Raw genomic sequence first — 17,529 nt, forward strand, 5'->3', positions numbered from 1 at the left:
TGTTTTTGTTTTTGTCATAGGTCGCATGCACTCACCAGAGAAAGACAGAGAGAAGGAAAGTGAGAAATCATCCCCCAGGGGGATGGCCACACCACAGTCCCTTCTCAGAATTTTGGGCATGCATGTACGTGTGCCTGGTGTGATTTTCAATTTACCGGATCCAGGACTCACGTGGTTGGCTATGTGGGAGTCCAGCACTTTAACTATCACGCCACCTACTGGCCCTTTAAGTTTCTGTTTTAAAAGGGTTTCAGTTTCAATAATCCATACACTGATGTGGATAAGCACATAAATTGGACTGTATGGGAAAACTTTTAAAAAAAGAGAGAGAGAGAGAGAGCAGTAAAGGGAACAAGTTCTACCAGCTGTTAAAGTGTTTTATAAATCTAAAATAAAGTTCAAGCAATATCTTGATGGAGTATGGCTAGACAGAACGAGAAACAGAATGGAGATTCCAGAAATAGATCCAAATACAAATGGAAATTTATCGTACGATAAAAATGACATTTCAAAATGAGTAAAATTTAAAAATGGACTTCTTTAAAAAATGATTTTTAAAGAACTGGCTAGCCATCTAGGAGGGGGAAAAAGTTAATCTACTTTTTAACCTTAATAAATTCTAGATTTGTTAGATATTTTGAGGGAAAAAATAAAACCACAAAATACTACAGGAAACCATGGTTTGGTTTGGTTTGGTATTCTTTTAATTTCCAAGCGAGACTGGCCTTTCTAAGAATAGCAACGAAGTCAGAGCCAAGAACAGAAGGGCTGGTCATTTCAACCTTATGAAAATCATGAAAAAAAAAAAAATCACCATAAGTAAAGTCAAAAGTTTAACAACAGGGACCAGCAGTTGGCATAATGGCTATTTCGCTGAACTCCCATGTAGTCAACCATGATTTGAGTCCCGGACCTGGTGGCTTAAACTCACGTCGGGCGCGTGTGTGGGTGTCCCCAAGATCCCGAGAGGAGAATGGAGGAAAAGGGATTGCAGTGTGGCCACCCCCCCCCCGGGGGGGGATGATTTCTCACTTTCTGTCTCTCTGTCTCTCTCTCTGTCTCTCTCTCTGTCTCTCTGGCAAGCACACGTGCCCTATAGCAAAAACCTCCCCCCAAAAAAAAGAAAGAAAGAAAAGAAAGGGTATGAAATCAATCGGAAAAACGACTAAGCCCAAGGCCCACCTCAATACCACCACTTTGAGGGGTAGGATTTCAGCATATGGATTTTGGGGGAGCAAAAACATGCAGACCGTAACATTTTAATTATATGATTTTCTTATGCTGGAATATTATGCAGCCTTTAAAAATGAATAGGAAACATCCTGTGTACTACCGACTTAGAAAAATTACCCAAACCTACTGACAGGAGAATGAAACAGGCTCAGGACAGTGTGGATTTTATATCATCATACCTATAAAAAAGAAAGGTAGATAGAAACAGTGGAGGAAAAAACCTGACAATATCAATTGCCTATAGAGAGAAAGTAAGTTAATTACAGGACAGGAATGGAAAGAGGATTTTTTTTTTTTTTTAGTTTTTTTGTTATAGGGCACGTTCATTCACCAGAGAGACAGGGAGAAACAGAGAGACAGAAAGTGAGAAATCATCCCCCAGGGGAGTAGCCACGCCACAATCCCTTCTCCTCCACTCTCCTCTCAGGATCTTGGGCACGCATGCACCCATATCTGGCATGAGTTTTAAGTCACTGGGTCCAGGACTCGAACTGCAGTTGACTATGTGAGAGTCCAGTAACCTAACAGTAACATCGTCTGATGGTCCCTGGAAAGAGGATTTTTGAGATTCAAAGTTTTAAAAATAAATAAATAAAAATAAACATTTAAAAAGAAATAAGTAAAAATAAACATTTTACTCTTTTTTCTTTTCTAAAAGATGTAAAGATGCATCATTCCTCTTAGGAAATTATTTCCTAAATATTTTCCAAGGGAACTCCAGTTTTGCAGAGGATAAGAAGGAAGAGCATATGATTTGTGACTAAGGTTTAATTTTTATTGATGTATGCAAAAGTCATCAATACTTTGTGCTTTATTTGTTTGTTTGTTTGTTTTGTTAGCAACTACATGTGCTCACCAGAGAAAGACAGAGAGGACAAAAGTACCTCACCATGGGGTCTGATCACCACAATCTCTTCTCCATTTTCACTCCTGTCAGGATTCTGAGCACACACACATATGCCTGCATGTTTTTCAAGTGACCAGGTCCAGGATTCAAACTGCATAGTTGGCTATGTGCAACCCAGCACCTTAACCACCACACCATCTGCTGTCCCAAACTGCTGTTTTAGAATTTCTACTTTTTTTTTCTTAAGCATAACAAGCAAGAGGTAAAAAAAAAAAAAAAAAAAAAAAGCAAGTAATTATTTTCTGTAAGGAATTCACTACATTTATACCCAATCACACAGCCATAATCAGAACACAGGCCAATGGGCAACAGTTCTCTTGAGTAGTGGGGAAAAAAAAAAAAAAAAAAAAAAAAAAAAAGCTCTCTAAGATTTGTCAATTACTATGGTGTAAATACTCACAACATGGCTGATTTCAAGCTACCTGTCCATGCCAGCTCCAGCACACCCCTGCTGATTATCCCCCCAAGAATACTCTAGCCAAGTTTCAGATAAGAAATAAATTACAGTTGACAACTCTACTTTAACCATTGTTATGGTTTGGATGATGGTTTCTCCCCCAAAGTTTCAAGTTTTAGAATTTTCTATTGGGCAGTGACAGGTCTAGCAGGCAGTGATTGGATCATGATGATTGCGTGACACGGGTAACACTTTTGTGAGTAGATTAGCAATGCCTCGTGAGACCCAGTGAGTTCTAGTTCTCATAGAAAAGGGGTTAGTTCTCATGACAGTTTGTTGGTTTGCACTCACCTGCCATCCTCTTGCCTCTTGCTTCCTCCAGCCATGCTATAACCTTTCTGCCATTTTGTGATGTGTCTGGACTTCCCAGCCACCAGAATTATGAGCTGAATAAACCACTAGTCTCTTCAATTCACCCAGTGTCAGGTATTTCTGTGCAAAAAAAGAGATTAAGTCCAAAAAAGAAAAAAAATGGGAAGGACAGAAAGACATAGTGATACCCTTTCTTCTCCCTCCATACCTTTAATTCAGGAGGATTGTGACCCTGACAAAAGCAGAAAACAAACCAGAAAGCCAGGAGTCCCTGCCTACCTACCAGTAAGTGTAAACTTTGTAAGGAGCTATTTGACCTAGTCCAGAAGTTACACCCAGTTTGGATGCTGTACCACTGGTGGTTGTAGCTGGAACCCACTAGTTATCCATCAACTCCACATCCTCCTCATGTCCCCCAGAAGCCAGCTCAGCCGGAAGAGTTGCTTCTTTCCTCTAACTCAGATGCTGGGCTGCTCTGGCTCAGCCCAGGGTGACTTAGCCCAGTACTTTCCACCCTTTCCAGCAGACTCCCACGAGAGTTTAGTAGTCACATAGCTTTGGTTTTAAAGTAACCCTGGGAACTATAGCCAGGCCAAACTATTTTTAAAAATAAAAATAAATCTTAATAAAGTAAGGAAAAACTGGCTGGAGACCTACAGATCTGGTCACCAATTTGTCCTTTCCCATGACTGTCATAAAATGCTAGATTTGAAGCAGTTTAACGTGTGTCACTTTAAATAATTGTACTCTAACACTACACATTGCTCCTTCTCCTGGGTGGGAGGGGGAGTCTGGCCTCATGGGCTATCCACCTACAGGGGACCAGTAAGCTCCAGTTTACTTCCCCTACCTCATGCTGGAAGGTTAACCAACAACTCGTTGTCTGGGAAGAGAAGTCCCAGCCATCTTTCTAGTGCACTTGGGAGAGAAAACTCTTCAAGTAATAGTGTCCCTTTGCCTTGCCTTGTCTCCTCTGTTTATACAGTTCCCCTGTGGGGGAGGGTGTCCTCAATATGGCCTCCCATGGGCATAGCTCAGGTCTTCACATCTGCATTTGTTGTAACAGCACTGGGCAGAAAACGAACTGCCTGAGAACTGATATTGTCGTTATTGTTTGACTCACACAGTATTTGGAGCCGAGACCCTTGAGATTTAATTAGATCTAAATGAGGTCATGAGGGTCGAGCCCCCATGAGATTAGTGTCCCTCTTAGAAGAGGAAGAGACCAGAGTTCACCACATGCCTGGTGAGGACTCAGTGAGAAGGCAGTCAGCCATCTGAAAGCCAGAAAGAGAGCTCTCAACAGGGGAAAAAAAACAGCTAACACCTTGATCTTGGACTACCAGCCTCCAGAACTGGGGGAAAATGTCTGTTGTTTAAGCCAATGGTATTTTGTTACAGCAGCCTGAACTACCAAGACACATTTTGCTGGGAAATATTTCCCCACTTCCCTAGAAAAGCTGATGAAAGAATGAGAGCAGGCAGCCCTGCCCAGCAGAGAAGAATCTAATCAGGGCCTGAAGTGGGAATGTGCCCAGATGAGAAGTTTCACTCTGTACAGTTGCTTTACTATCCTGCCAATTTTCTAATTCCCTGACATGTTGTCTAGTCCACTAATGTGTTGCTAACACAAATACCCAAGACTAGATGGTCTATAAAGGAGTGGAAGTTTATTCACCTCCACAGTGTGGAGGTCCAGGGTCCACTTTCTGGTGAGGTGCCAACATGGCGGAGGACAGGCGCTTGAGCAGAGCAGAGCAGTTCTAGTCTGTAGCCCTGTGTGCTCCAGCTGCCTCATTTCTGCTCCTTGCATATACACAGAACTCAATCCTGGGGACCCACCCTAGTGACTTTATCACACTCAAAGGCCCCACCTCTCAACACCATAACAAATCAAGTTTCCACCTTTTCATCCTATTATAATGACTTAACATGTGAATTCTGGTGGGACATATCCAAACTATAGCAAATGGTGCCCGAGGAGGGCCTCGCTGGTGATCAGAAGCAATGATTATGAGTGAGAGATGTTTCAGACTAAACTGTGCCCTTCCCAAAGTCATGTGTTGAAGCTCTAATCCCAAATATGATGTATTTGGAGACAGGGCTTTTAAAGAGGTAATTGAGGGACCGGCAGATGGCGTAATGGTTATGTTGCTGAACTCTCACATAATTGACTACAGTTTGAGTCCCAGACCCAGCAGTTTAAAACTCACCCCGGGTGCATGCGTGTGTGTGCCAGAGATCCTGAGAGGAGAATGGAGAAGAAGGGATCGTGACATGGCCATCCCCCCTGGGGGATGATTTCTCATTTTATGCCTCTCTGTCTCTGTCTCTCTGGTAAGCGCATACACCCTCTAGCAAAAATCTCTCTAAAAAAATAATAAATAAAAAAAGAAGGAATTGAGGTTAAATGGGGTTATGGGAGTGGAGCATGAATCTATTACAACTAGTAACAGAGGAAAAGACACCAGGGAAGCACACACACAAAGAGAGAAAGGCCATGAAAGGGCACAACAAGAAGACAGCCACCTGCAAGCCCAGGAGAAAGCCCTCAGGAGAAACCATGCCTGCCAACACCTCCATCTTGGACTTGAGAAATGCATTTCTGCTGTTTAAGCCACCCAGTGTGTGATAATCTGTTCTGAAAGCCTGAGCAGTTACAACAGCAAGTCAGGATCCTCTTCGCGTCAGCTCTGTATAGAGACAGTATCTAACAGATGCACAACAGTTCTTAAAAACACTTCAAGACTTGAACAAAGATGATGGATTAAAAACACCAAAATCAAAATGAATTAATATATAATTAAATGTTTACAAAATAACAAGAAAACTGTTAACTCACACAGTTATATTACGAGATACTTTATTCTACTTTTATTTGTAATTTTTTGTTGAAATATTTAATTATCTTTTAAAGAAATAATTATTCATTGGGACTAGCAGGTGTCATAGCACCTCATGCAGGAGGTGCTGGACTCCTGCACGACTGACCATGGCTCGAGTCCTGGACCCAGCAGCCTGAAAATCATACCAAGCACATGTGCTTGCATGCTCAAAATCCCAAGAAGAGAATGGAGAAGGGACTATGGTGTGGGAGGGAGGGGGTGATTTCTTGCTTTCCTTCTACCAAACACATGCACTCTTTGGGGAAAAATATATATATATATACTTTTTAATTTTATTTATTATCATTATTTTAAAATTTGCTAGACAGCACATTAGCTCACCAGAGAGAATTAGAGAATGAGAAAGCAAGCCACCAGGTCCAGGGCACGAACCATGGTCGGCCATGTGGAAGTCCAGCGCCTTAATCACCAAGCCACCTGCTGGCCCAAAATACTTTTTTTTTTAAAGAATTATTTTATTTTGGGGCTGGCAAGTGGCATGGTGGTTAAAGGCACTGGACTCCCACATGGCCAGCCATGGTTCAGGTCTCAGACCTGATGGCTTGCTTTCTCACTTCCTCTCTCTCTCTCTGTCTCTTTCTGATCAAACTGGAAAATAATAATAATAAATAAATAAAGTTAAATAAAATAATTCTTAAAAAAAGAATTATTGGGAAGCAGCAGTTAGCATAATGGCTATGTCGCTGGACTCCCACGTAGTCAACCACGGTTTGCGTCCCGGACCTGGTGGCTTAAAACTCACGCCAAGCGCGTGTGTGTGCGTGCCCAAGATCCCGAGAGGAGAATGGAGGAGAAGGGATTGCAGCGTGACCATCCCCCCTGGGGGGTGATTTCTCGCTTTCTGTCTCTGTCTAGCGAGTGCATGCACCCTATAGCGAAAATCTCTCTCCAAAAAAAAAAAAAATTATTTTATTTAACTTAACTTTATTTGTCCATTTATTTATTTATTTTAATTTGACCAGAGAGAGATAGAGTGAGAGAGAAAAAGCAAGCTGCCGGGTCTGGGACTCAAACCACGGTCAGCCATCTGGGAGTCCAGAGCCCTTAACCACCACACCACCTGCCAGCCTCCAAGATACTTTATTCTTAACAGGACTTGAAATAGGAAAAAATGTTTAAAAAATTATAGCAAAAAATCATTTTAAGTGTGGTAAATTTTCCTAAGTTTGATATGACATGAGCTAAAAGTTTCCAAAAGTAGGAGTGCCCAGAGGTCACAAGAGCCTGGGAACAAGTACAGAGGAGGCCGGGACAAAAAGCTCCTAGGCATCCATTTCTTCTCAAGTTATGAAACTGAGCCTCTTCCTCAAGCAGACCAATTTTCACCCTAGATGGGAGACCCCGAAGAAGGACAGCTCTATTATTTTACCGTATTCACACAGGGGTGAGTAGTGAGAGCAGACACCCACTCATCCAACTAGGCTAGAACTCAGCGACTCATGCCAACATTTTAGTGCTTCTCAAACTCTTCCAGTGGAGCAGTGCAGAGAGAACCCTGTCAACTTGTGAGCCAGAGGCAACCAAGTGAAATTTTCTTTGAAAACCAGGGTTTTATATTAAAAATGACTGTATATTTATGAACATAGTATTTCTATATTTACTTTAATACAAAAATAATGTTTAACACTCTTTATTGTTATAGTTTTTGCTATATGTGTGTGTGCTGGCCTGAGAGAGAGAGAGGAAGAGAAAGAACATGAGGAATCACCACCCACCCCACTCAGGAGAATGGCCATGCCACAATCCCTTCTCCTCCATTCTCCTCTCAGAATTTTGGGTATGCATGCACATGCGCCTGACATGATTTTCAAGCCTCTGGGTCTGGGACTCAAAGGGCACAGCTGGTCATGTGGGATCCAGCACCTTAACCTCCACGCCAACGCCACCTGCTGGCCCAATGTTTAACACTCTACCAGGCCAGCCCTATGCTACAGTGGTTAAGGGAGCGAGCTCCCACATAACTGACTGCAGTTCGAATCCTGACCCACAGCCGTCCTGTTCCTATGGTATTCTAAGCACAGAATACAGACCAGCACACATGCTTATGACAGTTGGTAAGTAAATGAAAGACTGAATGGAGCATGCCAACAAGGTACTTGACAGGTCTTTGTATTCTTGTCACTCCGATGGAATAATAATAATAATAATAATAAAACTCTTCTGCTCTTTCAGACGACAGAAGCTATACAAAGAGCAGATGAACCTCACTTCCCTGGACCCCCCGCTGCAGCTCCGACTCGAGGCCAGCTGGGTCCAGTTCCACCTGGGTATCACACGCCACGGGCTGTACTCCCGGGCCAGTCCTGTCGTCAGCAAACTCCTCCATGACATGAGACACTTTCCCACCATCAGTGCTGGTAAGGATCCGGGATCGGGCAGAATGGAGTTTTCTCGCAGAGAGCCTGGGCAGGTGGTCTCAGGCCAGCTTCCGAGGCGGGGTGTTAAAGGGCTCAAGCTGACTCCCAGTAGAATGAGAAGAAGATGGAGACATTGATCTTTTTCTCTTGGAAAGAAATGTTAGCCCATAATCCCATCACGACCCCATACCAGAGACATAAGGAGGTCTTCTTTACACTTAAAGAAAGGTGGACCCCACTGTCCACTGAGTACTTTTCTTGAGTCAGGCAACACACTCTCTGTTATGCAAAGATGTCATGGCACGGACATCATCCTTGCCATTTTACAGATAACTACAGTTGGCCGAGTTACTTAACGCAGACCTGCTGAGCCAAGACTGTGTCCTCAAGCACTGCGACAGCCTAAGTGACATGGTCAATTCTTAGCAGAGACAAAGCTAGATGCCAGCTCCCAGCCAGGTGTTGCTGGAGTATCCACTAAAAGGCTAAAGGGCATGGGGCCTGGGATGGAGCAGGGTGGAGGTTACCACTCCCTATGGGTCCAAGAAATCCCCTGTAGAATGGCCAAGGGCCTTGGCTACCCCACCTGGTGGTCTGAAGCACAGCAGAGGACCCCATATGGTGGGCTCTCCCCAAAACATGGCTGGAAGTTCTCACTGCCTTCTCTTCCTCTGCAGATTACAGTCAGGACGAGAAAGCCTTGCTTGGGGCATGTGACTGCAGCCAGAGTAAGTGAGCAGCCCTGCTGGCATCCAGCTCTCTCACTGTCACACTCCTGTGCACCCCAACAACCACTCTGGTGAGGGCTGGGCTGTGAGTTGAAGATGCACAGCTCCTTCTGCCAAATCTGTGGGTAGTCAACATTTCTCCCCACCCACCCAGAAAGAAAAGCCATTTAGGAGGAATGCTGGTTTTGGATCCCCAACAGTCAAAATGTGGTCCCAGGATAATTGGCATCCCTGGGGAGCTTGTTAGAAATGCGGAATCTCAGGACCAGCAGATGGCATGACGGTTACATCACTAGACTCCCATGTAGTGGACTGCAGTTCGAGTCCCGAACCTGGCAGCTTAAAACTAACACCAGGCGTGCACGCGCACGCGCGCGCGTGTGTGTGTGTGTGTGTGTGTGTGTGCCCAAAATCCTGAGAGGAGAATGGAGGAGAAGGGATTGTGGCATGGCCATCCCCCCAGGGGGTGATTTCTCACTTTCCATCTCTCTGTCTCTGTCTCTTCAGCAAGCACACATGTCCTATAGCAAAAAAATTCTCTCTAAAAACAATAAAATAAAATAAAATAATAATAATTTCTTAAAAATGCAGAATCTCAGTGTCCACTGTGATTTACCAAATCAGAATCTGGATTTTTATAAGATAATCAAATGCTTGGAGTACCATTTTTCTAATTTAAGAAGCAATCGTACGAGACAGTGGTTTTCATTGCTGGCAACGTGTTAAAATCACGTGGAGAGCTTTAAAAGTGTTGCTGTCCGGCCTCCCATGTCCAGGACTTTTTTGCTTTATTTTTCACTAGAGAGCACATGGACTTGTCCAGAGAGAATGAGAGAGGAGAGAGCCCCCCAAGCCCACCCCACCATGGGGCATGGTTATGCCACGATCCCTTCTCCATGTCTCCCTCCTTTAGAGATTTCGGGCACACATGCACCTGGCATGTTTCTCAAGCTACCAGGTCCGGGACTGGAACCCCCTGGTTGGCCATGTGGGATACGACTGCCTTAGCCACCAGACCACAGAGCCGGCCCAAGGAGACTTGATTCAATCACAGAGCAGGAGACCAGGCATCGGCACTTTGTAAATGCTCCAGGTAATTCTGTAATAGGCGACTTAAGAAACCCACTGGGGTGAATGCTGACCTCAGAGACGTTGTGAGAGCAGAGAGCCCCCTCATGGGTGGTGGGAACCGGTGAGAACCGTGTCCTGGTGGCCTGGACACAGAAGCTGTCACGTTAGTCAACACTGGCCAGGAGTAGCCACGTGCTTTTACCTCAATGTGCCAAGCACTCATCCGAAATTTCCACAGACAACATGACATGTCACATATTTGAAAGACAAAGGTTGGTGTGGTCCCAGGCTTCCATTTTCTTTAGTTGAGTGCCTGCCTTTGCCATTTTACAGAACATGAAGTGAGCAGGGCATTGCCTCAACCCTGATGAGGCTCACAGTAAGGCTGGGACAGGCCAAGAGGAAGGAACCAGCCCTTCTTGGAGTGTTTGGTTTTTAGAGGTTTTGTTTGTTTGTTTGTTTGTTTGTTTTTAAAATTATTTAATTTTATTTATTCATTCATTTATTTTATTTTGACCAGAGAGGGACAGAGAGAAAGGGTGAGAAAGTGAGAAAGTGGGAAAGCAAGCCACCCGGTCCAGGACTTAAACCATGGTCGGCCATGTGGGAGTGGCCAGTGCCTTAACCACCATACCACCTGCTGGTCCCTTGTTGGTTTGTTTTTGCTATAGGGTGTGTGCACTCACTGGAGACACAGAGAGATTGAGAGAGGGAAAGTGAGAAAGCACCCCCAGGAGGGATGGCCACACCACAATCCTGTCACCTTCATTCTCCCCTTGGGATTTTAGGGACACACACACACATGCCCGGTGTGAGTTTAAAGCTACCTGGTCCAGGACTTGAACCGTAGTCAGTTGTGTGGAAAGTTCAGTGCCTTAACTGCTATGCCATCTGCTGGCTCCCGAGCCAGACCTTCTTAGGAAGACATCCTTTGGGGCTATCAGTCAGCATCTAGCTGGAAACCTGTGCTGTTTGCCACTTCCCCACACCTGCAGAAAAGCCATACCTGGAGCCCTGGGCACTTCCCCCTGGCCTGACACAGTGGAGTTTACCTGCAGTTTCCAAAAGCACATTCTGTCTCATGGTCTTAGTAGATAAAAAAGAGAAGAAATCGTCTGGATGTACTGAGTGGACAGAGAGCCACAGCCTGCACTTAGGCCCAGAAGTATCATTAACTCACCCTCTTACCCTTCACAGTCGTGAAACCCAGCGGGGTCCACCTCAAGCTGGTGCTGAGGTTCTCAGACTTCGGGAAGGCCATGTTCAAGCCCATGAGGTAAGTGACTGCCTTCCTCGCTGCCACGTCCAACCCTGGAGGAGTTTTGCCCAAAAAGTCATAAAATCTTCCAACAGTCATTTGGAGACCCTCTTTGGTTTTGGTGTTAGTGACATGGGATGCCAAGGTGAGCAGGCCCAACCCCAGGGCCTGACTCAGAACTGCAAGATGCCCAGGCTCTTACCTCATGCTCACTCAGGAAGAATCGGAGATGCTGGCAAATGGAGAAGCAGCAAAACAATGATTACTGAAGGAGAGCAAAGCTCCAAAAGCAGGGAGCGGTCCAGAAAAGGGCTGCCAAAGAGGAGCTGAAGCGAGGGGTGTTTATCTAACATCAACAGGCTGGTTCTCTAAGGAAGTGAGGTTCAGAAAATAGTTACGCAGCAGTCTGGGTGATTTTTTTTTTAAGGTTTTTGCTATAGGACACATGCACTTACCAAAGAGAGGCAGTGAGAGGAAAAGTGAGAGAGAAATCACTCCCAAGAGTGACAGCCATGCCATATCCCTTCTCCTCCTGAGATTCGGGGCATGCACTCACTCGTGCCACCTGGTTCAGGACTCAGACCATGGTCAACCCTGTGAGAGTCCAGCACCGTAACCACTATGCCACCTGCTGGGCCCATCTGGATGATTTATTTCCCCATTCTTTGGAGAGTCAGCAAACCATATTGATCTATACTTCTTGTTAGAATGTAGTCAGTAAATAGAAACAGTTGCACTTAGCTACAGGTTTTTTCATCTCTAATGTAGCCAGCTCTTTAGTGAAAACTTAGCCACTATGACTCCATCTTGGGTAAAGCTTACTGTGTCTCCATCTTGGGCCTTCTACCCTAACAATACATCCCAAGACCAACTCCTACCTCAATAGTAAGTAACAATAACAATAATAACAATAAATAGTAAAAGCCAATCTTTACCAGCCCCATGCTAGCATCTACACTACAAATAAAATTGTGTCTTTGGGTCATCAACAACCTCATGAGCCAGGTACTCATTGTCAGATTTATCGATGCAAACACTGAGGCTGCAGGAAGCCAACTCACTCCCATCCCCAGCTAGCACGGTGGACCCAGGAATCAATCCCATGCAGCTGGGTCACTAAATTCAACTCCACCACTGTCATTGATCCCCCCTTTTTTTTTCCTCCAGGACTAGCATTATCTCTTTGACATTACAGGCCTCTACATGACAATACTTGTTTCCATTGAAAAACTAGACAATGAAGATAGCCTCCTAGCATGTCAACTACATTCGTTTATGTTTTACTCATAAAGTTCTTTAGAACTTTGCAGAACACGTACAGGAGTGCAAACAGGCATTCGATCTATGGATAGAAGTGGGCACACGTGTGGGTTCCAGGCTCCCAAAGGTTCTGCAGCCCACAGGTGGGGGGGGGGGGTCCCCACAGTAGGGCCCCAGTAACTCGGGGGAATGTTCTTCCTGGAGACCACTTGCATCAGAGAATATGGCCCTAACAGGGACTCCATTACCCAAGTCATGGTTCCCTCCAGAATGCACTCTCTCCCAGTGGGATCTGATTAGAAGATCAGCTGCATGTCAGATTCACTTGGGGAACTTGTGTTTTTCTTTTTTTGGAGAGGTTTTTGCTATAGGGCGCATGCGCTCACCAGACAGACAGAGAGAGACAGAGAGAGAGAAAGCGAAACATCACCCCCCAGAGGGGATGTCCATGCCGCAATCCCTTCTCCATTCTCCTCTCAGGATCTTGGGCATGCACGCACACACGCCCAGCATGAGTTTTAAGCCACCGGGTCCGGGACATGAACCGCAGTCGACTACATGGGAGTCCAGCGACACAGTCATTACGCTAACTGCTGCTCCCTCACTTGGGGAACTTTAAAAACCCCACCGTCAGGGAATCAAGTGAACCTGCTCTAGGGTGACCCTTGTGATCTGAAGGCCCAGATGATCTGGAGCGTGACTGTTATTAAAGGAGATCCCCCATTTTTCCTGTGTAAAAATCCCAAAAACGAGCCGTTTGGTCAGTTTCAATATATAATCTTTCAGAGATGTTCATGAAACAACCAAATGTCTGCTTACATTTACCTTATTGATTTAAAAGTTCCATCCTATGAAACGACGTATAGATTTAGAAATATTGACCAGCAATAACCTGTTTGAACCAGTTTCATCAAACAATAAAACCAGCACAGAGTAAAGTCATTTCAGGGTAAGGAATCAGCCCCAATCAATATAAAATCACTGGAAGGAGGCCTGTCACTTGACAATCTAAGCAAGGACTTGAATATAGAGAGACTCTTCTGAAGGACATCCTTGGGAGAGATCTCATTGTATATTCAGGCACATAGAGCACTAAAAATAAATAGTGTTCCTTTGAAACGAGAGCTAGAGCAGTGAGCACACGTGGCAATTAGCAGAGGTTCCGCAAGCACGCACGCGACTCCAGTGACGCTAGGCTCAGCACATGTGCAGCCAGCGAGACTCTGGCTGTTAGAGCTTTAAAGTATCGTTAGGAGTCATGCACGTTTAACATGCACTCGTAGGAGAGCGCCAATTAAGAGAGAGGTGACAGAAGGAACGCTGATGGAGAAACGGGGACGTTGTTAGCGAAATGAGCAAAATCCTCTAGGGATTTTGGGCATGCACACACACACAAGCCCAGCATGAGTTTGAAGTCACCAGGACTCGAACTGCAGTTGACTTTGTGAGAGTCCAGTGACATAACCATTACGCCATCTGCTGGTCCCCTGAGCAAAATTCTTACACGGCACATTAAGATGTCTCTAATTTGGGGCACCAGCAAGTGGTGTGGTTGAGGTGCTAGACTCCCACATGGCCGACAGCAGTTCAAGTCCCAGACTTGGCAACTTGCTTTCTCACTTTCTCACTCTCTCTTGCTGGTGAACACATGTGCCCCTATAGAAAATTTTAAAATAATAATAACAATAAATGGAATTAATTTTTAAAAATGTAAAAAGATGTCCCTAATTTTTAAAAACTGGAAGCTAAAATGAAGTGGATGAGCTCCACCTTCAATTTCCATGAGTAGGAACAAAAAAAGCTGTTTGAACCTGAAGTGTTTCTTTTGCAAAAAAATAAGCGACAGCCTAAAATCTTTATTCTGCCTGATCACATAGAAGCAAATACAAAAATTGTTCAAACTAATCAAGTTTTTTTTCTCCCGAATATATTACAAAAGTTTTAAACATTCAGCAATAAGAGCATTTTTTGCCTATTCTTAGGCTATAACCCAAAGTTTAGTCTACATTTTTATGAATTTAGTCCCAAATCAATTATACCATCATTTAAGAATTTATTTATTGGGTCAGCAGGTGGCATGGTGGTTAAGACACTGGACTTCCAAATGGCCAACTGCAGTTTGAGTCCCAGACCTGGTGGCTTGCTTTTTCACTTTCTCTCTTGCTTTTCTCTCGTTTTCTCTCTCTTGTGGAGTGCACATGCCCTGTAGCAAATTTAACAATAACAACAACAATAATAATAATGTTTTAAAAGTTATATAAATAATCCTTTACAAAAATATTTCTTGAAAACTCAAAGCATTTTGGTTTTTTGTTTGTTTGTCTTTCCTTGCTATCAAGAATTTAAAACAAATAGTGTATTTTCTTTCCTTACAAAAGAGGGAAAATAGAAAGTTACCTTTGGAAGTTCAGCTCCATAGTGCAGTGGTTAAGCACTGTGCCTAGGGAGCCGGATACCACACAACTGACCACTGTTTGAATCCCAAATCTGGCAACTTGAGTAACACGCAAGGCACATGCGTGTGTGCAAAATCCTGATACCATGGAGAAATAGAGAAAAGGGCACTGCAGGGTGACCACACCCTGCCCAGGTGCCCTCTCTCTCATCTCTCACAAATACAGGCACCTATGAAATGTATCTTTGAATAATTATGAGCGTAATGAAAGATTATATTTTTAAAATGTAATCTAATACAATGTACAATGAGAAATGCCTTCGTGTCTCTTAAAATGTAAGAAACATTGGTACAAAGCAGAAACAATTTTCTAATTTGAAGTTACTATCTCACACAAACATGAGTTAATGATGTTTTAGAAAATCCTAAAAGGCATTTGAGAGAGTATATTTTTTCCATGGGTGGAGTTCAAGAATTAAAGAAGGGTGTGTGGGAGACTGATGTTCAGTGATGCTAATGAGAAGTGGGTGGGGACTAAGTATGGAGGGTGGGGCAGTAAATGCGGCTGCACCTTTTAAAATAGAATCTCTACTTTTGGCAGTGCCTCCCTGTGGTTTCCAGCTCTGGCTTGTGTTTTTTCGGCAACATGCACATCACTCTTTCAACTGCCAGTGCTGTTTATTTACAGCTTTCCACAGCAGTACGTGTATTTTCATTCACATTGCTTTTGCAGCCCTTTTCCTCACAGAGCCACACAAGATTATAAAATTATTCAAAGATCATCATTCTTCCACATTTATTAGTGTCGACCAAAGCCAACCCTGAGGCCAGTAATCACACCACAATGCCCTTAATGATTAGAAGGCCCTTTCCTGAGTGTGCACACCCAGCTGGCCCCACCACACTCAGGCAGGCTGGCGCTTTTCAGAAACCCATTAGGTGTTAAACGCGTTTGAATTGATACCCTCTGCACCAGCCTCCCCCGGCCCTCTGGTTGGATCTAGTCTCATGACCCAGTGGAGTTTCTCAGAGGAGATGGTCTCATGTAATGCTCCCACATCTCCCTAAAGCCCAGAGCTTCCCTGTTCTTCAAACCTGTCACACTATGTTGCATCTCTAGGGCACTTTCCATGGCCGAGTCCTGGTTCACACCCACCTTGTTTAGTCCTTGGGTATCGGGGTCTCTGTGACCTCGGGTTCTGCTAACTTTTCTCTCTTCTGTTTACATCTGCAGAATTTGTGTCTTTCTTCCCCTCCAACTGCTGAACTTTTAAAGAATTAGCTACTGTCACCAAAGGTCCTTAAGCAGGAGAGTTGGTGCTGGTGGCGCCGAGAGACAATGATTTATAGAAAACCTAGCTCCTCCTACTTTGCATGTCTTCTCCTAAGCCAAGGGAGCCTCGGGCTGGTCCCGAGGTGCCCGTTCATGGTCTGCATGTAGGAAGCCTGAGAGCGTGGTTTTCCTCTCACTGTTCGTGCATACCAGCTCTCCGCAGGCTCATCACTGAAGTCTGAGTCCAGGGCATGATTCCTTCCTTCCTTCCAGACAGCAGCGAGATGAAGAGACGCCCGCGGACTTCTTCTATTTCATCGACTTTCAGAGACACAATGCTGAGATCGCCGCCTTCCATCTGGACAGGTAGGAGCTGGCCCCCGCTGGAGGAGCCAGTCCCTGGGAGGGGGCACCAGAAAGATCTTCAGGTGGAAGTTCCGGCATTTTTTTCCTTCTGGCTTTTTACTGTCTTTATATCTCAGTGTGAGCCCCTTGAACCCACCACCTCCTCCAACCCCATGGATTGAAAGCACCACATCATCTAATGTCAGGAAAAGAATAAGTTCTGGGGCCAGCAGAGGGCGTAATGGTTTCTATACTCCCATGTAGTCAACTGTAGTTCGAGTTCTAGATCAGGCGGTTTAAAACTCACGCTGGGCACGTGTGCGTGCATGCCCACAATCCCAAGAGGAGACTGGAGAAGGGATTGTGGCGTGGCCACTTCCCCTGGGGGAGGTGATTTCTCGCTTTCCGTCTCTCTGTCTCTCCGGTAAGTGTGCACACCCTATAGCAAAAATCTCTAAAAAAAAAAAAAAAAGGAGAGAGAATAACTTTTAAAGAGAGCTAACCCTGGAACACTGCTCGGGCTGCCACCTTGGGGGTGAGATTGCTCTTGGCTCCAGCTTCCTGATCTGAAAATGAGAGGCATGTGCCCACTCCATGCATCCCAGGAGTCTATGGTAATGCCACTAGGAGGGGCAGCACATCCCTCAACTCTCAGTTGTTGCTACGCAAAGTGTGGTCTATGGGCTCCACCCAGGAGCTTCTTAGATGTGAAGAATCTCAGCCTCGCGGTGACCCCCTCAGTGTGAACCTGCACTTGACCAGTATACCAGGTGACACGTGTGCACGTTCCAGTCTGAGAAGCACTGACCAAGAGTACAGCTGGGGTGGCAGGAATGGAGGTGTGATGAAATAAGGGTTCCTTTCCAGTCCTTCACCCCGTTACACCCGCCTGGCCCCAAGCCCTCTCAGCTCAGCACTGCCCAACCTCCCCGCTGGAGCCCAGCCAGCTTCTAACGTGCACAGGCCGGGGTCCGGAGCTGTCCTCCCCAGGCCCCCCATATCCCGCCATCCAAACAGGGCTCCTTCT

The 17,529-nt window shown here is 45.0% G+C and overlaps 1 protein-coding gene across 1 annotated transcript in view; it reads left to right on the forward strand.

Annotated features, from left to right (window-relative positions):
• FAM20A (FAM20A golgi associated secretory pathway pseudokinase) overlaps positions 1 to 17,529 on the forward strand; it is a gene marked incomplete in the record, with an annotated part of 54,879 nt that overhangs the window by 32,210 nt on the left and 5,140 nt on the right. The window contains 4 exon segments of the mRNA XM_014587157.1: positions 7,988 to 8,172; positions 8,850 to 8,900; positions 11,169 to 11,247; positions 16,431 to 16,523. Coding sequence (XP_014442643.1) covers positions 7,988 to 8,172; positions 8,850 to 8,900; positions 11,169 to 11,247; positions 16,431 to 16,523 — 408 coding nt within the window.

Source organism: Tupaia chinensis, unplaced genomic scaffold (genome assembly GCF_000334495.1).
Source record: "Tupaia chinensis unplaced genomic scaffold, TupChi_1.0 Scaffold000187_1, whole genome shotgun sequence".
NCBI lineage: Eukaryota > Metazoa > Chordata > Mammalia > Scandentia > Tupaiidae > Tupaia > Tupaia belangeri.